Consider the following 27,328-nt stretch of genomic DNA (forward strand, 5'->3'; position numbering starts at 1 on the left):
TCACATGAGCCTTCTCTGATAGCTTTTAACACATAGCATTCCTCTGATACCTGTATCTATCTATGATATCTCTAGCTCGTGGTTTTTTTTCTAGCTTATTTTCATATTGTTCTTGCTTTCCTCTTTTATCCTATGTCCTTCCCTAAGCAATGCATTACTCACACAGGAAAGAACTTACTCATGCCTGCTGCTCATTCTGGAAATCATTTTCCTCACAGCTTTTCAATAATAGCCAAGCAAATGGAAACATGAAATGATTGATTGTATCACTATATGTTACCATAGTCACATTAATAATAGTCAATAACCTCTTAGTTTGATTCCTAACCTTTCTCTATACTATTTATCATTTCTGTAGTTTATCATATACTAGTTGCTTAGTATATTTAGTTTTTACTTCCCCTCTAGAAAATGGAATTATGGGCCAGCAAGGCAAAATGACTTAGCAGATTAAGGACACTTGCTACCAAGCCTGACAACCTGAGATTGATTCTCAAGACCCACATGGTAGAAGGAGAGCTGTCACTCAAAAGCTGTGCTCTGACCTCCACACATGCATAAGTGTAGGGAACAGTTGTTCAAAAAGACAATGGAATTATGTCAAGCACTACTTTAGACTGTTCATACCCAAAGCTTCAATAGAGCCGATGAGAAGACTAAATAATTTATTTGTTCCAGGACCATAATACACAGGAATATTAAACAAAATTGAATACAACTGCTGACCTGTCTGTACCTTCAGATTTGTTTGCAGATCTTCTACATTGACATAACTTTGTATTTCATTACTGGAAGACATAACAGTGTTTTGTTTTCTCATTGTTTAATTATAGGCATTATTCTACATAGAAAAAAAGGACGGGTTTCAGTTCTATTAGTTTAGGACCTCTTTAATATTGAGTCCCACTGCTATTTGATATCACCTACATGCTTCTGGTATGTAAAGATTTAATAAGATTTTGATGATACAAGAGCATATCAATTCTGGTGATATTACAGAGATATCAGTTAGGTCTTGATTATAACAAAGGTTTTTTTAATTATTTAGCTTTAGCCTGAAGATTCAGATAATGAAAGTACATTCATAGATTTTTTCCCAAAGTTTACCTATTTTTTTTTACAAAGCATGAAAAAAAGTATTTCTAATGATACTAATTTAATACCCCTTCAAAAAATTCACATTAGTACTCAAGCAGGACATTTCCCATTAGAGAAGATGCTATATTAGTGTTTCAATCTCTTCAGGTTGCCTCTTTCTCAAGAGGTTTACACTGAGCAATCAATTAGAACATGCTTTCCAGATGAGTGTATTGATCCAGAAGAGACAGGGTGTTTACTTAGTAGTTTGGCCTTCTAAAATTAGCATACTTTAATTCATTACTCCAAAATTAGCATACTCAGGTAGAGGCCCTGTAAAATAATCAAGCTCAAAAAGTAACACGTAATCTTAATTACTGTTTACAAAGAAATGAAATGGCTTACAACATGAAATAAAGAACATTGATGAGAAAAGACAGCAAGCTTAACTTGTGCAGACTATAGACCATTGTAGCCATCCTTTATAACTTAGGATTACTATATCTAACTTTACACATTCCTTTAAGTTCATAATTAGATTGTTTTCCTGACATCCATCATCTTCAAACATACAAATTACAGTCAGATTTCAGTTTGAAATGTTTTTCCTAATTATAATTGAAGTAAAATTACCGTGTGTATCCCCCCCCAAAAAATGAAATGATTGAAGATGATTTCAGTATTATGTATTTCTAGAGGCCAGTGAGATGGCTCAGCAGGTAAAGGCATTTACCCCAGGTCTGAAGACCTGATTTTAATCCTGGGGACCCACAAATGGATGAAAAGAACTAACTCCTACAAGCTGTCCTCTTACCTCCACCTGCTCATTGAGGCAGGCACACACATGTGCACACACACACACACATACACACATACACACACATTACACACAATGTGTGTATTCGTATTTTAAAGTATTACTTAAGTTTTATGAAATAGCTTTTGTTTGTTTTTGGTCTAGATGTTCTGAAAACTAAACCTCGAGCTTTATACAAGCCACTGAGCTACATTCCCAGCCCTATGTAATAGGGTTTTGTTTTGTGTGTATATGTATAGTGTGGATATGTGTGTTCATGTATACAGGCACCCATTGAGGCCAACAAAAAGTTTCAGATCCCCTAAAGCTGAAGTCACTGGAGATTATGAAATGCTCGACATGAGTGCTCAGAACTGAAGTCTGCTCCTCTGGCAAGATCAGCAAACACTCTTAACCACTGGGCCATCTCTCCAGACAGAAATAGGTTTTTTAGCAACAATTCTAATATTATATAATGCTGAGTATTTAAATATGTATATATTGACTCTGCACCTACAGTGTATCCCGTAGGAACTAATTGTACTGACTGATTTCAAGTATAAAAACTGCCTGAAATATTTTAAATATGAAAATACTGTGCATACTCATAGGGCTATGCTCTTACATTATTTAGGATTCTAAAAAGCTTTTATTTATATGACTTGAGGTGGTATTTACTATATTTTAAACTAATATGTCAAGTACTAGTTTCAGCTTTTAAATATAATAGTAAGTTTTTTTAAATAATAAAAGGTCATTTAAATACCTGTTTATTCAGGGCTGGAAAGATGGCTTCGTGAAAATATGGCACTTACTTCTCTTGAAGTAAGTTTGTTTCTCAGCACCCATGTGGTGGCTCACCACCATCCATAACTCCAGTCAGAGGATCCAACACCTTCTTATGATCTCTTGTAGGCACCAGGAATGTACATGGTGTACATATATACATGCAAGAAAAAAAACACCTCATACTCATTAAATAAGTGTTTATTCGTCTTAAAAATAAAAGATCTTTTTTTACATGTTAAAAGGGTGTGGAATATTCCACTACATAGTTGTGAAAAACTAACTTGGTAAAAGGAAAATAACAGTGTCATAATAATTCCTTCAGCTTTAAGGACACCAAACATGTCTTGGAAACCCCCAAGGATCCCCAGACACTTCCATAAGCAATTTAAAGAATATTATTGTAGTTGAAAATGAGTATTATGTCTCAAGGACTAAATAGTCTGCTTACAGAAATGCAAATGGAATATTTTGAGACTTTTTAGATCTTAGAAATTTTTTATGGAGCCAGGCAGTGGTGGCGCACATCTTTAATCCCAGCACTTGGGAGGCAGAGGCAGGCGGATTTCTGAGTTAGAGGCCGGACTGGTCTACAGAGTGAGTTCCAGGACAGCCAGGGCTACACAGAGAAACCCTGTCTCAAAAACAAAAAAAAAAAACAAAAAAACAAAAAAAAAAACAAAGTTGTTTATGAGCATGGCCTATGAGTAGAGTCCATTTCACATTTACCTGAACAGTAATTGAATTGTTGAATCATAATAGTGGTTGTCTTTTGACTGCTGACACAATAGTTATTAGGATACAATCTGAACTAGAATTTTTGGATCATCAAGTTACATATTTTAGTATTGGCTTCATTAGTGAGAAGCCCTTTTCTTTTTCAATACAGCTGTTCTGACCAACTGTTCTACCAAAAACTGATGTTTCCAGAAACTCTGCCCAACAATAGACAGAAGGAAGTCACATAAGTACACCATCCAGTCCTTTTGCAGCAAGGTAGCAGATTGCTAGCTATCATCAGCTAGAAATACTACTTTTCATGTAGTCATAAAGGATATATTCTAGTGCTGTGTACATAACTGTTAGCCTGCCCTTAAAGTCTGTCTTTAAGGAATAGTAAGTTGAATTAGTTTTGTGAAATTTTTTAACTGAAGGTTTCATAATTACTTAAAAGGTTCTATTTTTCATTTTCTCACCATTGTGTTATCATGGGGTTCTGCTAAAAGTACACTGAAACATCTCTTCAGTTCAGTGAAGTAAGTCTTTCATGCCATAGAATAGACAAAAACTATTGAGAGAGAAAAAAGTAATCGGTTTTTGCAGGTAGAAGTAATACATTGTATGATAGAACATTAAACGAATGTTTGCATGGGGATTTCAGGTAATAGCTACTTATAGTGAATTGGTGAAAAATTATTAGTGATAAGGCCCTAACCTGTCTGTTGTTAAATTATAATCATACTGTTTTACTTGAAGAGATTACACATTACTAACTAAACCTTCATTTCTTAATGTGTGTTGGTTTCCTTAGTCCTTTACTAAATCTCATGACATACAGACATTTAGAGACTTCCTGTTTAGTGAATTGCTGCATTGGTAAACAGTAGGATAGAGGGCAGGTGTGAAAAAGGCTGTCTGGTTTATTGGCACAAGTTTTGTAAAACTGATCCTGCCATGGGTAACTTGGCTTTGAGTTCCTGGTTTCAAAGCTGTAAATTTAATTTTCATTAAATAAAATGAGTACGTCACAGCATGTATGAGTCCCTCACGTTTCTGAAACAATGAATTCTTTATGCAGCTGACTAAGATGCACGTCATGAAGCTGAGTGCTGCTGCATTAGCCCACGAGTGAGTCACGCAGCCCTGGCTTGCTTAGTCACCCTCATCTTTGCCTAGCTGACTGGCACATTTACGAGGGAATGTTTCTATCAGTATTTTTATTCACTGTTGTTTATTATTTTATAAGCAATATTAAATGTCCTTCTTCAGTAAATTCAAAACCTAGATGAAATTTGCGTTCACAAAAATGCCAGCATGTAACTGTTCTGGTTGTCTGAGCTGTCTTTCCCAATAGTCAACTCTTCTACAAAGTGCCTTAAAATTTGAAAACTCATGATTTAAGTTGAATTCTTTTTAACATATGATAAAAACTAGACTACATTATTTGAGTATATGATTTTTTTAAAGTTTTTATTACATTTTATTTATTTTGTCAGGGTAACAGGATGCACATGTGCTGTAGCATGCATGTGGAGATCAGGAGACAGCTCACAAGAGTCTGTTCTCGCCTTTCATTGTGTGTCCTAGGGATCGAGCTCAGGCTATCAGGAAGTACCTTCACCCACTTAGCTGTCTGTCTGTCCTCATGTTTTTTGTTTGGTTTGCTTTGTTTGTTTTAATTAGTCACTAAGGTATAGTTGCTCTGCTTGCACTCTTGCCTAGTTTTCATATAAACCAGTCTTAACTTGGTAAATTCCTGATTCTTACCGTTAGAAAATCCAAACAAGAGCTATTACATAAAAAGAGGTTTTTTATTTTTACATTTTTTCTTTCTTTTTTAAATTTCTTTTTACACTCCAGATTTTATCCCTCCCCTTCCACCCTCCAACTTTTCCACATCCCATACCTCCAAACCACCCCCTACCCAACCCGACCTCTAAACTCTCTGGGGCCTCCAGTCTCTTGAGGGTTAGGTGCATCATCTCTGAACACAGACCCAGCAGTCCTCTGCTGCATGTTTGTTGGGGGCCTCATATCAGCTGGTGTATGCTGCCTTTTTGGTGGTCCAGTGTTTGAGAGATCTCGGTGGTCTAGATTAATTGAGACTGCTGGTCCTCCTACATGGTCGCCCTCTTCCTCACCTCTTCCTCAGCTTCTTTCAGCTGAATTAGACATAAAGAATTAACTTTCAGATTAAATTCCTCAAAAGTGTAAAAAAAAATCAATTGATATAACCATAATGTCAATAAATTCACTTGTCTAATGTCTTTGTAACACTTTTGAATTCATTAAAATAACTTAAATTTTATATGTGAAATGTTTTTATGGAATAATTTCCCAAGACACTAATAAAAATATAGAACTGGAAATTTCATTTGCAAAATTTCATTATAAAATTTCATTAATAAAAGTTCACTTAGAAATGTTACTCTTAAATTTCAAGTAATTACTTGCTTAGGCTGTGAGGCTAAGCACTGCAAGGGAATATCAATAAAAGTTAAAAATATCTCTCTGGGTTCCCTGAGGGACAAGCCTGACTGCATAGGGGTTGATGTCAAAAGTATCCCCTCTCCAGGAAAAAGACATCAGGACGGATATGGCCCTCATGCCTCACTGGACAACAACAGGGGAACCGGAACCATTACAAGGTCCCCTTCAATTACTGGAGGTCAGGCTTCTATCCCCGCCTTCGCAAGATTAGATTCACCACAGCCCGTCTATACTTAGAGAAGGGAGGAGATGTCAGGGGCATCCCTGCTTACACACTAAAGGCCTAAAATCAGCCATAGGCCTAAAATCAGCAATAGGCCTGTCAGACATGTATACTAACACCAAGTCTTGGGTCTCTGTGGATAAACCCTGAAACAGATGGCTATAAGCTATTGTAAACAGGCAGTTTTGTGACAGTTTACCAGCCTGAGTAGTCATAGACCTTGTAAATAGGTAGCCTTGGCAGATAATACCAACTTAGATAAGGATAAGTGAATCATAGGCAGAGTCATAGTGACCTATCCCCTGAACCGTCACCCAGCCGATACCCTGTTCTGAAAGATATCTGTATTCCCCCTGAACACCCACGCTCCAGTGTCATCCCCTTCCCCACATCCTGCCTTTTTGTGTTTAAAACCCCTGTGTGAATGAGTATAAATTACAATTTGAAAAAAAAATAAATTAAAAAAAATGTATATATAAAAGAATTAAAAATCACTAAAAAATAAAAAAAATTCAAGTAATTAGAATAACTAGTTTTGATGTATCCAAAACCAAATATGTCTCATTCTCAATGCCAACAGTCTAATAATACATAACTCCAGCTGAGTTGGCATAGTTATATACATAAGTTATAAATCTTTCTCATTTTTAAGACATTACTTTTTATATTTTCCCTATATATTAGGTACTAAATTTGATGAAGCATACAGAAAGTAGTAACTATTCTAAGAACTGGGTTTTTCTTGTTTCTTTCATTATGCTTTGATGATCCTTGTCCTCTCCCTGAGAATTCCAATCAAGAGTGATTCTAGATTGGTTTTTAAACAAGTATTTTCCTGTAAGACCAATGTCAGGGGCTGGGGATATAGCTCAGTTGGTAGAGTGCCTACCCAGCATGTCCTGGGTGTGATTCCTAGCACATGAACAGAGGCAGGAAGATCAGAGGTTTGTCTTAGAAGATAGACTATATAGTGATACTTTACTACCTGTGTAAACAAATAGTTATCAAGAAACTCACTTCTCAAGGAAGTAAAATAATCTTAGTGCAGTTTTCTGTCTGTGATTCCTGTTAAATATCCAAGTACATGACTCATTTTCCCCAGGCAGTGCATGTTGAACCTAGAGCCTTTTGTGTACAAGTCAAGCCACCCAGCTCTAGCTACAACCTTGAACCACTTTTTATTTTAAGGTAGATTCTCATTAAGCTGTCAGCAGGTGTTAAGCTCACAAGCCCAGGAAAGCCTTGAAGTAGTAATCCTCCTGGCTTAGCCTCCCAGAGTAGCTGGAACAACAGGCCTACACCACCACACACAGCTATGTAGATAGTGGTTGTGAGTTGTTGGAAATGTTGCACAAGAGTTTAGGATTGAGGTCTAGAATAGAAATATAAGCCTGAGAATCATCATCACTTAAAAAGCTGTGACAGACCCTAATCTATCCCACTGAGATGTGGGGGGCAGTAATACATAAACCAAGGATTCTAGTATTTTAGGGGTGGTCATAAAGGAAGACCCACTCCATCAAGAGTTATGGATTGGTTTAGCAATGTGAAATCATAAACAATGTGAAGCATAAAAATATAAAATAAATCACTTAACAAAAATATATCAGTTGCCTTAACCAATTTCAGCACGGTAATATGTGTTGAAGCCAGGCTCTGAGTTATTACTGTGAAATAAGATTGCTAAATGGCTCTTTGGAAAAGTTGAGTAGTCAAAGAAAGAAGAGAGAAGGCAGAAACTTCAAAGGGAAGAAAGTCTGAAAAGAGTCAGTATGTTCTCAGTTCCTTTTGTTTTGTTTTGCTTTGTTTCTTTTGTTTTGTTTTAGTATCTGTGGGAGAGAGATAATTAAATGGTTTCACTAAATGTCTGTTTTAGTTCATGATATGAGAGGTGATTGCAGTTAGAAACTGTCCTAAACAATTACACTTATTCTTCACAGTGGTACTGTTTACCTTACATGAAGATGAGTAAACTGACAAATTGCTAACATAAGTAACTAGGCCACAGATAGAAAGTAACAGACAGATCCAAACTGAGACACCTCAGTCCTGACTCCACCATTTTACCCATTCTACCAGGTTTTTCTGCTTGTCCAGGTTTCTGCCACAACGGCCCTAGAGATCAAACTCAAATCAAACTCAAAAACTTTTTTTCAAGAAGAATAACTAAACTGCATGCTGGCATACTCACCCCCACAATTCCTGTACTTGAGAGGCTGGCAAAGGAGGACTGCAAGTTCTGTCAGGCCTAAACTACCAAGAAAAACCCTGTCTAAATAAATAAGCCTTTTGAGTATGTATGTGTTAGTAATGTTTTCAAGTTTTGTTTGAAGTATAGGTGTTTCATCTCTTGCTTTGTGTAAAGAATTGTATGCATGGCATGAACCCTAAGGATGAGCCAGAAATTATCTTTCACTCTAGGGAATAGAGGTACTTCCAAGCTAGACTTTATGTTCCTTATGGAAGGATACAAGCTAGCATAGTTGTACTTTTATTTGTTCCAGACCCTGTCGACATTATGTACAACCTTTCTTCTGCCAGTCCTGTAAATGACTTTGTTTCAAGTGACTCATGGTATTTCCCATGAATAAGTATGCTTTAGTCAAAAGCCACTTAGAGTGCTCATGTCCCACTTTCCATTCTGCCCTCTCTCCCCTTTGGCTGCTTCTGTTTACATGTGGACGAGCAGGCTTGTTGACTTTAGTAAAGTCTTGGGCTTGTTTTGTTTTGTTTTTTTTTAAGGTTTATCCTTGCCTTTAAAAAATGAGATTTTGTTTTTTTGTCAATAACCTAAATACATGACTAGTGGTGAGCTTATAAGAGAATATTCCCAGAAATGGTTCATTTGTTGCCACAAGCATAATTTTCATTGAAAAGATGCACACACTGAATAAGTCTAAAGTGGTTTGCAGGAGGGTTACACTTATTTATTAATTTTCTGTGTGTCTGGGTGTGCATGTGGGTTGTGCATGTACCATAGCATGTGCCTACAGAAGTTAGTACAACTTTCAGGAGTCAGTTCTCTACTTCTGCCATTTGGATCCCGGGGACTGAATTCTGACCAGCCTTGTTAGCAAGCATCTTTATCCACTGAGCTTTTCCACAAGCCCAAGAGAGTGGTTCTCATATCTCTTAAAAAAGTTTCTTTCCAAAATTCATCTTACTTGAATCCTGTGCTGGAATATTTTCTCTGAATATTATTTTGTTTAAAAAACTTCAGATATGAAATAAATTTTAAGTGCTGAGTAATTGTAGGAATTGAAATTAGCAAGAAATCTTCATAAAAATAACTAATGATAAAAATAGGCTGAGGTGTGGGCCTCATCTTGGATCTGTATTTATGTGCACGCACGTAGCTTTGAATATGCACACCGACCGTTCAGAGAAGTTCTGCCAGGTGCCAGTGAAATTTCCTGGGTACTCTGCACCACCCACATGGAGCTGCTGTAGAAGGGTCAGAGGTCACACAAGACCAGGCTTCTTTCACACAATGGAATATTATACAGATGTTAAAAATAATAAAATTCTGACATGTGCTTCAGATATACTTCAGATATACAAAGAGTTGAAAAAATTAACAAGTACTTATATACCCACCACCTTGATTTTTTTCATACATCTTTTCATGTATCCACATCATACTTAACCTGTCTTTCTATGAGCATTTAAATGTAAATTATGGATAGCATAGTTTACTGGAATATTTTTCAAGGGGTGGGTGAGGTGGTTTTCTGCCTTCTTGCTTCTCTGGGAGTACTGCCTGGTACCTACACACTACTGCTGAATAGGACTGATTAAGTCACCTTCTCCCTCAGGAAGAGTCAAAATAGTAACTTCTCAGTGGAATATTTTGGTGGTTTCTACCATGGAAAAGCTCTCTGAAACTAGCTGATATCCAAAATGAAGAAAGAGTCGCTTACAAATGATCTGACAGAGAATATTATTTCCCTGCCCCTACAGTCCCATCCTAAATTTATGATTGGGTACATTTAAAGTATGGCTTTCTAGAGAAACCCTGTCTCAAAAAATTCATGTATATGGCTTTCTTTTAATGTCAATCTGACAAATGTCCTAGGTACTGAGGTACAGAAACTGTCTCTTGGCTGCTCTTGGTGCCTGCAGTTGTTTTACCATATGGCACTGCTCTAATTTTGTCTGTGTTCTTCTCTTGAGACTTTTGTGAATAGATTACATTTTTAGAAAATTTTTAAAATAACTTTTTAAAATGTCAAAGTCTTCTCAGTAGGATAATATGTCATGCAGCATTGTGTCCATGGGAGGCCTTGTCTTTGTTAGACTCTGTATCCAGTGCTGACCTAGAACTCTCAGTAGTCTAGGCTGACCTCAAGCTTGAAGTGGTCCTCCTGCCTCTGCCTCCAAAATGCTGAGATTACATGGATATGCCATCATGCCCAGTGCCAGAAGTTATCTTAATAGAATTATTCTCTAAAATGGAATATATGGTGAATTACTACTTACTACATATTCTATATTATAAATTAGTTTTAATAAAATTCATGAAAGCCTCCTTTGAAACAAAATCTAAAGTAATCTTACACCCAAAGAGATAAGTCTTTAAAAAAAAAAAAAAAGCAGCTCAGCCGCTTGGTAACTGTTCTCACTGGAAATGCAATCTCTGGCCAGACATGTCTTCTTCCTCCCACAGGCTTGCTTAGCCACAGCAGGCTGTCAGGTGAGTACCGAGGATCTGAACTTGGGTCTGTGCTTGAACAGCATACACTCTTTCCCGTAGATCCATCTCCACAGCCCCAAACATAATTCTTAAAGGCAAGCACAGAAACAAGTTAGGAAACAGTGATCAACCTAGTTCATCCTCATGCACTGCTCACATCCTGTATATAAGATGCAGTATCATAGAAAAGGCCTGGACCTGGCAGTCAGAATTGGGTTTTTATTCAAATTTTAAAACCAGTTATGTGGACTTAGGTCTCTAGTCCTAAAGAGAAAGACACAGCTATAAAAATATTACAAGAATTTTTTTTTTTTTTAAGAAAAGTCCACGGTTTCCCTTCTGATCAGAAGAGCTCACCCTGAAGCAGGCCTGAGCATGAGTTACCCTCACTTCCTTTTTACTTCCCTAAGGCATGTATCAATGGGTCATGCCAACTAGGTTTTGATCTTTGTATTTTCTTCTTCCTCTCTGAAGTTCTGACATAGCCAGTTCACTCTTTCTCCCTCTTCCTACCGAGGTCCTTCCCCTCTTGCCTACCCGCCCCTGTCCTCTAGGATGGGTACTGAAATACCCAAGAACCCCTCTGAGTTTGTAGCCACTGATGCAAGTGATATCACATAAAACAATGGAGAGAACTCCAAGAACCATAAGCCTTCAAAACAAACTGTTCAACTGTTCACCTCTCTAGAATTTAAGCAAAACTTAACCAGGAGAGTGATGAATAAAAATGATGCTTCAACTTTGATGACTCTTTAAGACTACCAGTTGACTATTAGGACAATGGAACAGAGACTGGATGACAACATGGAAATAAGAGGCTCTGCAAAACTGATTGAGAGAGCAAGGCACAGTGGCATGCTCTTGGAGTCCCAGCAGTGCAGGAGGCTGAAGCAGACAGCACGCCTGGAGCCAGGAGTTTAAGACCAGTATGCACAATATATTCCTTGTCTCAAAATAATGACTATAGCTACTTTGGAAACAGCACATGAAAGAACGACATTATCAAAACAACAGCAAGCCTTCAGAGGAATAATTCAAAGTCTCTGCTTACCACATAATAATATTCAAAATGAAATTCCCCTCAAAAATATAGAATATATAAAAATATTGAACCTTTTTATTTATCAGAAAAAGTAAACTGACAAAAATTACCCTGAAGAATCTGAGACATGAGACTTAGCCAGACAAAGACTTGAAATCAGCTGAACTAAGCATGCACTATGAGCTAAAGGAAGCAATGGACTTAAACTAAAGAGGCCTGGGAAAGCAGCTCGGTTAGTATTGTTTGCCTAGATGCATGAAGCTGTGGGTTTGATCTCTAGTACTGCATAAGCTAGAAATGAGGCTGAGGAAGGGGGATTGCAGCCTATATGTGAGGAGGGGGGAGGGAGAAAGAGAAAGAGTAAGCAAGAGCAAGAGAGTAAGGGAGGAAGAGAGGGAGGGAGGGAAGAACAGAGGGAGGGAAGGAGGGAGGAAAGAGTAATTAAGAGTTGAGTTACATTACAGAAAGCCCTGAGAATCTGGTGAGGATTTTTAGATTTAACATGGCAGAAAGAGCCATTGGAGATCATAGAAGGAATAATGTAATCATTGTAATCAAAATTGGTCTGGTAGAATATTCAATATGAGATGCCTGAGGCAGTCAGTGAAATTAGAGAAGCCAGGTCCAAAACTGAAGAATTAACAGGGAATGCCTGAGGGAGGGTTTGAGAACACTTAGAAGTCAGCAGAGGTGACTGGGGAAGAACTCTTTCAAAGAAAAACTACTCAAGACTTAAGAGACAGATTGAGATTGCTAGGGAAAGTTTGATTCTTAAATAACAGGAACTTTCATTTTAATTACATTCTGAAGACATGTGTGGGCTCCAGTACAGTGACAAAACACTTTCCTCTTCTCTTCTAATATATGAAAATCTATCCCATAAGATTCCCTGGAGTAGGTCCCTTCTTCATTATTCATTCACCCAAAAAGCATTTATTGATGCTTTACTGAAAACCTCAGATTCTGTGTCTGCTGTTGATACAGTGATGGCTCCTGCCTTCATAGAGCTTACACTATAATTAAGGAAACGAGAATAAATAAGGAACCAACAAGCAAAATAAACTGTTCTATTAGATTACAATGTGAGAAAAGAAAATAAAATGACATTTTGAGAATTTACTAATTGAAACAAATATGTCTGTTATCTCTGATAAAAAGCCTTTTGCATAAATAAAATGATGGAGGTAGAGAAACAAACTCTATAAAGTTATCAAAGGAAGCCTCTCTGACAGAGTAATATTTAAGGTGAAACCTGAAGAATAACAATGAGTTTACCAGGTGAATAGTCAGAGAAGGAACTTCCTAAGTAGTCAGAACAGCAGGTGGAACCAGAAGTCCAGAATAGCTTGGGCCTAGAGATCACATATTATTAGGCAGGATCCAGATCATCCAGAGCCTGGTGTGCCATGAGAAGAAGTAGAGGACCACTGAAGACTCTTATGTAAGGAGTTGCATGGTCCTTTGTGTTATCAGACAGCTCCAGTACCAACACTGGTCATTCTACTCTCAGCTACAAATATCAAGTGAGAAAACTGTCTTTTGCCACCTCTGCTTTGTTAATGCAGATCTTGTGAACTCTACCCCTTTTCAGGCTCCTGGCCTTTCCTATGTGAGTAAGTACTTATGGCAACTTATATAAGCATCTCTGTCCTTAATTTAACATGACATTAACTTTCAGCCTATTTGTCTTAGACAAATTCAGACCTAATCCTACACATATGCCTCATCCCAATAGCCTATGTAACTTTAGGAAATAAGTATAGGATTCTATTAGATTTTGATGCTCTGTAGAGTTCAAACTCAGTGCAGTGCTTAGATGGGTATAAAAATGTCACATAATCAATACAGAATGTGGTACAGTTCTTTGATTTTTTTCTGTAGAGATTAATTCTGCAGACAGTATCATTTGCTTTAGTTAAAATTAAATTTGAGCATACACCAGTGTATCTCAAGTTTTAATTCCTTCTCCCTACATGTTGAAACTTTGATTCCAGCTTATATTTAGGAGATAAGACTTTGAAGTAAGAAAACTATTTCTACATAGTGATAAAAATCTCATTTTGCACCAAGATTTGAGTTCTTCTCACTTCCATAAGCCCTTAGATTTGAAACAAGAAAAATCTCAAGATTTATTTTCCCTTTACAATTATAACTAAGCTTTTGGCATCTCCCTGCTTCATGCCTTCTTAGCACTTTCAGGACTTCTACAGTGAGAAGTCTTCAGGATCTCTTTGCTTTTCCTTAGTGAAGTTATCCTTGTGTTAGATCCACTTCAGTGAGCCATTGCCATAAGAGAGGTGTAAACCATTACTTAACCTGACATTCAAAACATCCTGAGAGAAAAAGCTGATTTTATATTTTAATCATTCTATAACACAGGTCAAATATCTCTTACCCAAAACGCTTAGGACCAGATCAAATTTTTGGTCATTTCAGATTTCTATTTTTGATTAGGAATATGCAATTTGTAGCTAAAAATCATAAAAATTTTAAAATCCTAGTAAATATATATTTTTATATGTATACATAATGATTATAGTAGAAAAACACCCAAAAGTATAAATTTGCTTGTTCAATTAACTGTTCATTTGATTGTTTGATTGAGTTACAACATCCCATAATGAAAGAAATGATAAAATATTCTCTTTACCTACCTGTAAGATTGCAGTTCAGGTTTAGGCTTTTTAAAAGTGTTTGTGTTTGGAGTATATGAGTGTTGGAGTATCCCTGTTCACGTGAGAGTAAGAAGTCGATATCACCTGTCTTCCTCAAGTACTCTCCACTTGCTTTGTTCGGTTTTAGGCAAGGTCTCTCACTGAATGTAGAGTTTTTCTGTTTGTCTAAACCAGCTAACCAGCTAACCAGTTAGCTCCAGGGATTCAGTTGCCTTCTTTTCCTTAGCTCCAGGGTTATAAAAGCATGCCATAGCACCCGACTTCTACCTGGATCCTACAGATCCAAACTAAGGTCCTCATCTTGTGTAGCAGGCACCCTGATAGCTTCATCTCCCAAGCCTTAGTTCTTTTTAATATAATTATATTCATATAGAAAAGTTAAGTTTTAGAAAATTATATCAAAGATGCCATTGACTATGTTTTGTTGTGTATATTATCTTCCATTGGATATACTTTAAATGTAATAACAACATGTATACTATTTTATATCATAAATATATACTTTCATAATTTTGCAAATTTTGTATTATTTAATATTTTAATATCTATATAATCTGACATCATACATGCAACCAAGAATGTGATAGTGTGTGTGATCTGAATTATTTCTTTAACAGAATCTTAATGTCAAAGTGGCATTTAATAAGTATTACTATTTATTTGCCTACAAGTTGAACAATAATTCTACCACTAAAACTGAGACCAGTAAAGCCACCTCCCCAGCCTTTATCTAGTGTTTTTTAGATAACACTGAAATTTAAACATCACTTTCAAATATATAATGTATAATCTTCTAAAACAAATTCTGTACCTCTGTTTACTGAAGATATATTATGGTTATAGACTCGAGAGAGCTGGAGAGATGGCCCAGTAGTTAACAATGCTTCCTGTGTTTGCAGAGGACTCAGGTTCACTTCCTAGCACTCAACATCAGGCAGCACACAACTGCTGTTAGCTGCAGCTCTCGGGGATCTAACACCCTCTGGCCTCCGAGGGAGGACACCTGTACACATGTGGTGCATAAACTCATGCAGGAGCACATGCATAGACATACATATCTTTAATACTAAGAATAAAATCTATTCTGGTGAAATTTTTGAATGGAATATTCCTGGGTTGCAGTTGTAACTAAATAAATGGAATGAACAAACCTTCTTGAGATAATCTTCAAATTAGTTCTGGAATTATTTTTGGAGCTTTATTTTTTAATCTAAAAAAAATAATGGTAGGCTTTATTATCACATAGTATATAACAACTAAATCAGTTTAGCATGAACACAGAAACAGACTTAAGTAGAACAAACTCTGTGACTCTGAAATGGACCCAATATAAGTAACATCAAATAAGCATATCAGATTAGTGATAATTTTAACTGTCAGAGGAATAAGTTATTAACTTCGGAGAGAGGAAAAATAGATGTTTGTATATCATACTTCAAATTAAGAGCATAATTAAAAGCAGTGCATAAGTCTTTTGCCTTTTAAAAGACAAAGACTTGAACACATCATCTATATATATTCATACATATATATGTAATAAGTAAATATGACAAGCATAACAGGATTAGTGCAGTATATGTTATATTAAAAACAAAGTGTCATATTCTAAGGGGCTTACTGTTCTTTTCTTTTTTTTAAGAACTAAACAAGCCTATTTACTTTGCAATGCTTTTCTATGGGACTAATTTTCAACTTACCTTCTGCTTCAACCATATTGGTTATTAAATGTTAAATGTACTTAATGGTTAGTAAGGAGCTATCAGGTTGCTCAGTGGTAGCCCAGCCTCTCCTGAAGACCTACCTCCCTTTCCCCATATCCAGCATTTCAAGATTTATCTCCCTGGGTCCAGAAGCATTCTTTAGGACCCTTCCACTTCTCTTGCATCCCTGCTGATTGTTGATGTGGGGGACCATTCCTGTTGTTTAACAATTTTATAAGACTGTCCTGACTTTCTTACTTACGTGAGTTATTTGTGTTTTATTATTTTGTGTCTGTGTGCTCTGCCCTCTGTGGTATCTGATGGCTCTAGCATACCTGCATTGTTTATTTGTTATTCCTGAAAAGCCCAAATGCCATCATTCTGTAACTCTAACAGTCTTAAACTGTCTTTCCCCTGTTTCTCTCAATGATGACTGTTTAAACTAAGTTCTGTTATCTCTTGTTGTTCCTTCCAGTTCGCTTTGCACCTTATAGACCTCCAGACATCTCCCTGAAGCCCCTACTCTTTGAAGTGCCCAGCATTACCACAGAGTCAGTGTTTGTTGGTCGAGATTGGGTATTCCATGAGATTGATGCTCAGCTTCAGAGTTCCAATGCCAGCGTGAACCAAGGAGTAGTGATTGTGGGAAACATTGGGTTCGGCAAAACTGCCATCATCTCCAGACTGGTAGCTCTCAGCTGCCATGGTACACGGATGAGACAGATCGCCTCTGACAGCCCACACGCCTCTCCCAAACGTACGTATCCCTTCTTACAAACATACAAAACTGCCTGTTCTGTATCCCTAAAATATTTTCTGACATTTTTATATTAGGCCACTTATGCTTTTATTCCTATTCTGTGAAGCCTGAACCATGTGAGGACCATGGTGCAGAGAAACATCCTAATACTCTGTGTATATCTAACCCACACATCCAACAGTCACCAGAAGCATAGTCTTTTTATAGAATAAATTTGATGCTTACCTGTTGGCTGTGTGGCTGATCTGTCTTTTGGATAGTGACTCCAGCAATTCCTGTAGAGTCATTTGTACCTGTCACTGTCAGATGTTACTCAGCCTGTGCCCACTTCTTGTTAAGTGACAGCACAGTCTGAGGCCTTCCTTTCTTTGTATCTAATATCAGTGCCACACAGCTTAAACCTGAGCTTGGCTATATCTTGAAAGGTTTCTTTCTACTTTCTTGTGCAAAGTTCTCCTGTGTAGTCGGTCTCTTTCGACTCAGTGGTCAGTCATCACTGCAGTCTTGAGAACTTGTCAATAAAACGTTCACATAGTATTATATGTCACATAGTCTTTAAGGGGTTTACAGATATTAATTTATTCAGTCGTTCATCAACTCAGTGTGGTGGATCCTGCTGTCTTCATTTCACAGATAAGTGATCCAAGACTCCCAGGGTTTTTACAGCCCATAAATAGGGAAGCAAAGCAGCCTGGTTTCAAAAGCTATTCCTAGACTGACTTTTCTTATGGTAAAACTTATTAGAGGAAAGAAAATAAATGGATGTGTGTAAGAGTTCTTCCTGTATAAACCAGTCTGACTCTCCTTGAGAACGGAAAAGGAAGGTTTTGCTCTACTGGTCCAAATTAAATTAGTAACATAGCCCACCACACATTTCATACAACAACCACTAGAAATGATCTGTGTGAGACTGTGGTAATCTCAGGGTGTAGAAACCTGACAGGAACTCACTGAATATTGTCCAAACATTTTCCTTTTGAAATTGCTTAGCAAGTTCTATATCAAAGAAATGATTGTATACTTAAGAATACCTAATATATGAAAGGAGCTGGTGTCTAAAAAGAAAACTTACTGAATACAATTATATAGTGAACTCTCATTTTAAGAGTACCTTGCTCATGTTCCTAAATGAAGTGCTTCTAAAGTAAACATAGGCATAGTCCTGTGAAAGCCAAGACTTGAGATTGTGCCACAGCATGTAAATTGACCACATGGCACTTTGTAACCTTAACTTTGCATTAATTCTTTGGATCTCAGTTTTATCGTCGGCAAAAGAAAGTGTAACTAGCTGATTGTTGAGAACAGCTGTAGGGATGAGGCTGTAGCTCAGTGACAGTACTTGTTCTCTGTGCCTGAAAGGGAGTGTTCAGTCCTTTAGAGAGTAGATGACAGCAATAATGAAGAAGAGGGGTCTTAGAATAGCTTCTGTGCTGAGATGCTGACTCAGAGAACATGCCTTCATGGTTTGCAGTGAATTTTCACACCTATTCCAGTATTTTCTTTCAAATTCTTAACTATCATGCCATACTACTGCTTATCTGAGTAGTTCAGGAGTTAAGCTGTTTGGGTATGCCAGAAAGAAAACGCTGGCTCACACTTTCTCTGACTCCTCAGTGTATCAGTGTGGAAGATAGCAGTGGCAGGATCATTCCTGACAGAAGATAAATCCCAAAGCCAAGCGTAGTTGTTTTGTCTAAAAGCAAAGTATCTGAGGTCTGCACATAAGCCTGGGGGAGAAAAAATAAATAGAAAATAGTCTATATGCTCTCAAAGCAGATTTTCCAAATGTAGTTGGTTATACTTCTCTAATACTGTTGCCTTTTATCTCTTGGGAATCTCTGAAAACAATGAAACACTCTCCACTTAAGATAATCTCCATTGTTGGTGCTTAGATCTGGCCCTTTAGTTAACTTCCGAGACTAGAGAAAGGAATAGGAAAAGATAGACCAGACAGCACTATCTGTCAGAGCTGCAAAGAACCAGCATTGCCTTATGCAAAATTTTCGTTATAATCTGTTGGTGGTCAAACTACCTTCTGCTTCTGCCATCCTCAACAAACCTGTGTTTCTTAAAGAAGAGTCAAGGATATTTTACTAACAGAATGCACACTATTTTTTTCTTATTTATATATATATTGTGTTTTGCCTACATGTATGTATGTGTACCACATCTGTGCTTGGTACCCACTAATTTCAGATAAGTACATCATATCCCCTTGAACTAGAGTTACAGATGGTTGTGAACTGCCATGTGGGTGCTAGGAACTGATCCTGGGTCATGGGTCCTCAGTCCTGCGTCCTCTGTCAGAACAAGTCCCTTAACCACCTACCCATCTCTCCAGTCCACAAGTTATTCTTCAGCATGAATCTGTTACTATATGAGCTGACACTACAAATAGTGCCAGAAGCAGCAGAAGTTCTTTGGTTAAGGAATGAGGTCAGAGATTTGGCCTACTTTTCTACCAATTAATGTATATTAAACTTGAGTAGGTTTATTTAGAATCCCACTGGCTTTCTGAACCCTCGGGCAATGATACCATGATACAGTTGTAATAATGAAAAACTGCAAAGTTGCAGAGGGTTTTTTTTTTTACTTATCTCTGTGTATCATCTGTTGTTCCTTCTTCTCCATACTGAGCAGTACTGCTGCAAGAGATGTGAGCCGTTAGGCTGCAGTCCTTCACTGCATAGCTCTCCTTCCCCCACAGTCAGCTCCACAGCCTGCTTCCTCCTTGTCATTTCCCTTAGAAGGTAGAGAAAAACTGTGAAGGCAGACACTAACCTGTCATCTTGCTTTCCGCCCACTTTCACAGATAGGACTCTCCCATCATTCTCTTCCTTCATCACCCCCAGCACACACAAAGAACAAAAACATTTTGTAAAAATAGACCTCTTCTATAATTCAGATATTATTGCACCCGTTACAGGTAGACTGGTATGGTAAGTAGGGAAGTTCTGATACGTGACTGTATTTCCATTACTGGAGGTCCTGATGTAGTTACCTGAATTTGACATTTGTCAGCAGCTGCCAAACCTCCACACAGCTGCTCAGTTAAGTGATCCCTGCTCTGCTCCTTTCAGAAGTCTATTTTGCTAGTTTGTTGAATACACTGACTTGTGCTTATCTCTTAACTTTTATTTCTTCTGTTCTCTGAATGCCAAACAGAAAGTAAGCCACTCAGACAAAAAGGAGGGCCTCTCCAAAAGAGAATAGCCAGAAGACAGAGTATTTATACAGTAGTTACTCAGAAATCAAATTCCAAAGGAGCATAGATCCATGGACAAGAGTAAACCAGTGTATATGTGTAATAGTCACTAAACTTTAACTCAACTCAAAGTGTCACACATTTCTTCAGACCTGCCTCACTGCCATCTCTCTACCCTCAGCCTTGCAATTATTGCAGTGTGACCAAGAAATCTACTCCATCACAGGTGAATGGAAGAAATCTCACTTTATTTTTACTGGTAAACAATTAAGTGATGACTACTTCTATTCCTTCTTTTACCAAATAACTTTAAATAAGTTTTTGCTTGTGTGTGTGTGTGCCTGTTTTTAAAATATTCTCTTACCTGTTTGGTTCTTTCATTTCTAATAGATAATGAATGCATTTTTCATCTTCTAAAACTTTATTACACCACTTGAAACTTGGCCTCCATGTACTTTTCAGTGGCAGCATAAATACATCACCATGTTTCAAACAGCCCTTGTACATTACAGTTCTGTGACTCAGAAGTCAGTGTTCAATCCAAAGATAGGTCTTGCCACTAGCAGGAAACAGTGAAAATTTTTAAAGTTGATTCTTTTCTTTTTTTTTTTTAATCTTAATTTATCCACTTAAAATGCTCAATTCCAAGCTGGGTGTGGTATACACTGTAATCCCAGCACACAGGAGGCAGAGCAGGAAGATCAAGAAAGAATAGAGACCAATCTGAACAACAAAGTAGGAATTAGCCTTAAATAAGTGAGTAAATAAATAAACAAATCAATATAATATGAGCATCAAATCTCATGCCTATGGTCCCAGGACACGGAGTGGAAGCGGGGACAATTGCTTTAAGTTCCATGTGAGCCTATACTGTATATATAATCTGCCGGCATGGTAACGCTCACTCTCAAAGTAAAATGATCGGCTATGCATTTTTAATACATTCAAAGGTTGTATCACAGTCACCATAACTTAATTTTAGAACATTGACCCCCACTGAAAGAAACTTTTGTCTCTCAGTAGTAAATCCCTGCTTTCCTTCAAACTCCCTATTTTCTGCCCCAGAAAGCCCCTACTTTACCTATCAGTATGGATTTCTCCATCTGAGCATTTTATGTAAATAGAAACACATACTTGAAATGTTGGGAGCTGGTGTGCTATCATCTGTGTTGTAGCATGTGTGTATATCTCATTTTCTTTCATTATGAAGTAGCAGTCCATCGTATGGAGATAGCACATTTCACCCATTCAATAAGTGATAAGACACCTGACTTGCTTTTACTTTCTGTTATAAGTCATCCTCTTCTGGACAGTGATATGTTTCTATTTAGACATGTGGGTTTTTTTTTTTTTACTTCACTTGGGTTATTTAGTCAGAAATAGAATTGCTAGGTCACAGAACAATATGGAATTTAATATTCCTTCAGTCTATAGAGCAGTGGTTCTCAACCTGTGGATCACGACCCTTTGAGGGTCAAACAATCCTTTCACAGGAGTCACCTAACACAATCAGAAAACTGATATTTACATTATGATTCATAATAACAGTAGAAAATTGCAGTTATAAAGTGGCAGCAAAAATAATGTTATAGTTGGGGATCACCACAACAGGAGGAACTGTATTAAAGGGTTGCAGCATTAGGAAGGTTGAGACCCACTGGTCTAGAGTTTTATGATTTTCTGATTAAACATCAAATCTTTTTAATTCAGATGTGGACGCCAACAGAGAGCTACCACTCACCCAAGCACCTTCAGCCCATTCATCTATTACCAGTGGAAGCTGCCCAGGAACTCCAGAAATGCGCAGGCGACAAGAGGAAGCCATGCGAAGACTTGCCTCACAGGTATAACAGGATTCCCAAGTTGGGGGCCTGCGAGTTCCATTTTAGCACCAAAGCAAATACAGGGAGACTCTTAGCAAAGAGACCAAAAAATATGTATAGATATCCATGAGAACATGAAGAAAAGCTTCTCTTTTTACTTTTTTGGGGTTTTCTGTGTTGTTGTTGTTGTTGTTGTTGTTATTGTTGTTGTTGTTCTTGTTTAAAAAAACAACTCTGATAGGATCAGAACCTTCAAAACTTAGAAGCAAAGTCTTCTAGTGAGTAAATAAAGGCTTTAGTTTAGCCAAAGTCATGGTGTAAATAAACAATAGTTTTATTACTTGCTCAGAGCTCCTCCTGCTATACCATATCGTCCATAATACTTTTATTTAAATTTCCTATCATTTTCAAAGTAACATATGCACATAGGAAAGCAAATAGTGTTCAGAACGAACAGTTGACTTCTTTACCCAACACATCACCCCCAAGAAGCTGTACATCTCCAGGCCCTTTTGATAAGAGTTCACCAACATTATCTTCTAACCCTTTCAGTAAAAGAATCTTTTTGGTGACTATCATAGTTTTAATATCAAATAGTTCTTTCTTTTTCTGCAGTTACTCCCTTGTTTATAAAGTATTTTTAAATTTTATTCCTCTAGCTTTCTCTCTCCCTGTTTTCCTACCCCCTAAGCCCCCATGTGGTTGTGGGGAGTGCATGAGAGGGGGGAGGGGGAGAGAGAGAGAAATCTCAAGTGGACAAGTTTGAGTATACAAAGGGCCTTTAGATGATCCATCCATTATTGGAAATACCCAGATGTCACTGCCTGTATGTTTTAGGGGATTTCTGTTTTAAATTGTTCACATCCTTATTTAAAGAATTCTCCAGCCTTTTACCTGGAAAATGTAGATACTGAATGCCAACATTCCTGTGCTAGGCAGAATATGACTGGGGTTTCAGAAGACAATGCTGAAGGGCCTTGTTTTCAAATCTGCACACAACCTCTACTTTGCCCTGTGTTTGGTATTCCAAAGTTTAAATTCTCTCAATGTCTCTAGTCAAAATACATCTCTTTTCTGTGGATGCTGGGGAGGTAGTCACCTGGGTAGGAAATTCTTATCTAGGTTCCCTTTCTTTCCTTCATCCTCCAGAGTACCTAGTACTTGTAATTCTTGTGCTTCTCTGAAGTTTTACAGATGATCTGTAATATTATCAGTTTCAAATTTCCTCAAAAATCTATTCTAAGCAAGGCACCTTGGCTCTTAATCTCAACACTTAGGGGTCTGAGACAGGAGGGCTTCTCAGAGTCAAGATGTCAATCATTGCTGTTAGTAAAAGTAAGCCCATGCACAAACAGGCTTCCAGAACAAACCCAGATTTCCCTCATATTTGTTGTTAACTCATTGTGACTATAGAAGACATCTCTGCTTTCTTCTAAATATGCTGTCCAACCTGTTCTTTAGAATAATTTAAAGAAAGAAAGAAATAGATAAATATTGATGAGATTCCAGCATTGTACTGTTACTCATTAGAATGCTTGCTTGAAGCCCATGTTCAAAAACCCAGGACTGAGTCACACAACACAAATGATCTCTGCATTGTATAGCCTACATTCTCATGATGGGAGAAGGGCAACACTCAAATAAATGCATAATACATCAGATGGTGCTAAGAAAATAAAAGATGTTCTGTCTCTTTGCTTTGTTGCATCTTAATTCCTCTTCCACCAAAAAAAAGAAATCCCAATATATTTATTTTCTATAATTGAAAAGTTTAAGTATAATAAGTAAAATATTAATCATTGTTTATCCTTCTTAAGGAGTGATCACATTCTAAATGTCATGATTATGTCAGTTTTAAACAAAATATAAATAAATTTGTTTATACCTTGAGATAGGATGTTTTTAATTTTTAATTAAACATTATACAGTAAGTTTCCCCTTAAACTTGATGTTTATGTTTATATTCAAAAAGTTAAATATTGTTTAAGTTGGAAATTGGTGACTATATTTACTTTAAAAATATTTTTAAAATTTTAGTATCCTAAGAGCAGCTTACAAATACACTTTCATGTAGGGATGCAGCATGTTTAATTTATGCTAACCTTTGTATAAGAAACGGCTCCTGGTAGGGGCCGTCTGCAGACCATTCCTGGGTGTCCATCCCATGTGCAGTCACCAAAGGTAGACACTGATGTGGATGTCAGGAAGTGCATGCTGACAGGAGCCTGACATAGCTGTCTCCTTAGAGGTCTGCAAGAGTCTGTCATATTCAGAGACAGATGCTCACAGCTAACCATTGAACTGATCATGGGGTTCCCAATGAGAGAAGACTGAAGGAGCTGAAAGGGTTTGCGACCCCATGAGGAGAGCAACAATACCAACCAACCAGAGCCCCCAGGGTCTAAACCACCAGCCTGGGAGCACTTAGGGAGGGACCCATGGCTCCAGCTATATATGCAAGGGAGGATGGTCCTGTCAGGTATAGGTGGGAGAGGAGATCCTTGGTCCCATGAAGGCTGGAAGCCTTGTGTAAGGGAATTCAAGGGTGGGGAGGTGGGAGTGGGGGGGTGTAGTGGGGGCACATCCTCATAGAAGCAGGAGGAGGGGGGATGGGATAGGGGGTTCCTGGGCAGGAGCAGGAAAATGGGGTAAGGGGAGAACATCTGAAATGTAAATAAAATATCCAATAAAAATAATAATAATAAAAAAAGAAATGGCTCCTGGTTGACACATGAATATTATCCTAGCAATTATGACACATTACAGTTTGGCCATAGAAGCTTATGCTATGGGAGCACAGAGCCAACGCCAGCAGCGTAGCTTCTCACCATGACAAACCAGTGAGTGGGCATCTCTAACTTTCAAATGAAATTCTCAAGTCAGTATTTTTTTTTGTTTTATATATCAAGAGCCTCTTGATTTGAGAATACTTGGTATTAATTCCTCTATATCAGTAATTACTACTGGTATTTCATAGTTTTCCTGCTGCTTCTCGTGCTGATTAGTGGAGGACACTGAAGAGTTGGTCAGAACTTTGAAACAGTCCTTTTTACTGAAGAAACACTTTTCACTTGGATTATAACAGATTTTGCTCAATCAGCATCTGCCAGTTGTTTCTCTGAGCGTAATCAGTGGAGAGGCACAGAGATTCATTGAGAGCCTTTCTTGTATGTATAAATTCACCTAGAATGAAAGTGGGTTTTCCAGGAATAGAATAGAGTGCATACATAATATGTAGAATTAATAGGACAGTTAACAGAACAGCAACACACTGGCTTCTGTTTACAAAGTTGTAATAATTGTAAGGACTCTGGATTATTTAGGATTCTGTTTTGTTTGCTTCATTGTATCTTAACCTTATATGGTAGTCATTATTATCTCCATTTTATACATGAGAAAATGCTAATTTCCATAACTTTTTCCAGAGCTATGCTCTTAATAGATAACAGAGCTAAGATTCAGAGCCTGTCAATGTCTTTATTCTGTAAAAAGTGGAACAGGTGCTCAGGACCCTGCACCTTTAACCACTGCTGCTCTTCCAGTGAAAAGAAGGCTCTTTGCTGAGCATTCTTTTGGAAATTCTATCAATCTTTACATGTGCCTTCAAAAAAAGAAATTATGATGACGTTTCACCTTTCAGTAATTTTGTTAGCTACCCTTTTTCAAAAACAAAAAGTTTGCTATATGCTTAGCAGTTCTTATCATGCCAATGTTAAGTCTTTAAATTAAGATAATTCTGGATTCCCTGGAACTAGGGTCACAGGCAGGCCACTATGTGGATCTAGGAACTGAACCCTGATCCTCTATCTTAGCAGCCAGTGCTCTTAACAACTGAGCCATCTCTGCTGCCCTGTAAGGCTCCTAACGGTGGGACTGGCACATCAACGCAGCCACAAAACCTTCAACTTACAATGCATCCTGCATCACAATGTGGCCAACCAATGACTGATCTGACTTGAGGCCCATACCTATCACTGCATGGATGACCAGGACCCAGCATAGAATCAAATTTTACTGGCTAAAAAAATAAAGTCAATGAAATGTTTCTAATGTTAGAAGCAAATACAGAGACCTACAGCCAAACACTAGGTGAAGACAGGGAGAACCCCAAGAAGAGGAGGAGGAAGGATTCTAGAAGCCAGAGGGGTCAAGGACACCACTAGAACACAGCCCAGAGAATCAACTAAGCAGGGCTTACAGAGATTCACAGAGTCTGAAGCAACAAGCACGGACCCTATATGGGTCTGAACTATGTCCTCTGCATATCTGTCATGGTCGTATAGCTTGGTGTTTTTGTGGGACCCCTAACAGCAGGAGTGGGAGCTGACTCTTTTTTCTTGTGCTTGGGACCCTTTTCCTCCTACTGGGTCACTTAGTCCAACCTTGATAAGAGGGTTTATGCCTCGTCTTATTGTACTTTGTTATGCCATAGAGAAGGAATGGATCTAGGGAAAGGAGAGGTTTGGGGAAAGGGTTGGCTGGAAGGAGTGGAGGTAGAGGAAACTGTGGTCATGATGTAATGTATGTAAACAATTTAAAGTTCTTTTAAAAAGCAACTAACACAAACACACACAAAAAAAGAAGATAATGAATATGAAATAAGCTAATTAGGGAAATTACTTTTAAGATGTGTCATGAAGACACAAAAGCTTGGGGGGTTTTTTCCCCAAAAATGAATTCTTACGTAAGAAAGAACTCAAATGTTGTTCTTGCCATTCCTGTGCTACATAAGGAAAATGTCAAGTGATTTTGGTTCTTGGAAGTGGTATTGCAACTGTTAAAGCTGTCAGCAATAGCAGCCATCATTTTGGCAATCTGGTAACATTGAACAAATTGAAAATAATATGGACATGTTAGATACATACAAAAAGGGCAGGGTAAAGAGAGAGGGGGGATTATGTGCAATGCAGTGATAGGAAGTTTAATTAGTAATACAGTGAGTATTCTCAAAGAGAACACTTGAGGACAAAGGATATCCAAGTCAAGCAGCAAGTAACCTGTAAATAATGTTTTCATGTCTCTTGGAACTTTGTCTCATAAAATTAACAATGACCCAGCTGTCTTCTACATTCAGGATACCAGTATGAGAAAACAACCTTATTGTATATTTGCCAACTTCAGTGTTTGTTATTTGTTAGTTTTTAATCAGCCTTTTTAAGTTGAATGGGTCATTGCCTAGCTGTTAGCCACCATATCCCCCACTTTTAACACAATGATTTAGCAAATAAATTTGTGTTAAATGAATGAAGAAATTCTAAACTCTTCCTAAAAGCTAAATAGCCCTTCTCTTGTTGCAATTTAGCAAAGTCCAAACTACTTTACTAAAAGAAAAAAAAAA

At 37.6% G+C, this 27,328-nt stretch overlaps 1 protein-coding gene across 2 annotated transcripts in view; it reads left to right on the forward strand.

The window, feature by feature from the left end:
- Tanc2 (tetratricopeptide repeat, ankyrin repeat and coiled-coil containing 2) overlaps window positions 1-27,328 on the forward strand; it is a 284,441-nt gene that overhangs the window by 181,354 nt on the left and 75,759 nt on the right. For both annotated transcript variants that reach the window (XM_028780603.1, XM_028780602.1), the window contains exons 9-10: window positions 16,678-16,959; window positions 21,878-22,011. In XM_028780603.1, the coding sequence (XP_028636436.1) occupies window positions 16,678-16,959; window positions 21,878-22,011 (416 nt within the window). The remainder of the gene's footprint in view (window positions 1-16,677; window positions 16,960-21,877; window positions 22,012-27,328) is intronic.

Source organism: Grammomys surdaster, unplaced genomic scaffold (genome assembly GCF_004785775.1).
Source record: "Grammomys surdaster isolate TR1022 unplaced genomic scaffold, NIH_TR_1.0 371, whole genome shotgun sequence".
Taxonomy (NCBI): Eukaryota; Metazoa; Chordata; class Mammalia; order Rodentia; family Muridae; genus Grammomys; species Grammomys surdaster.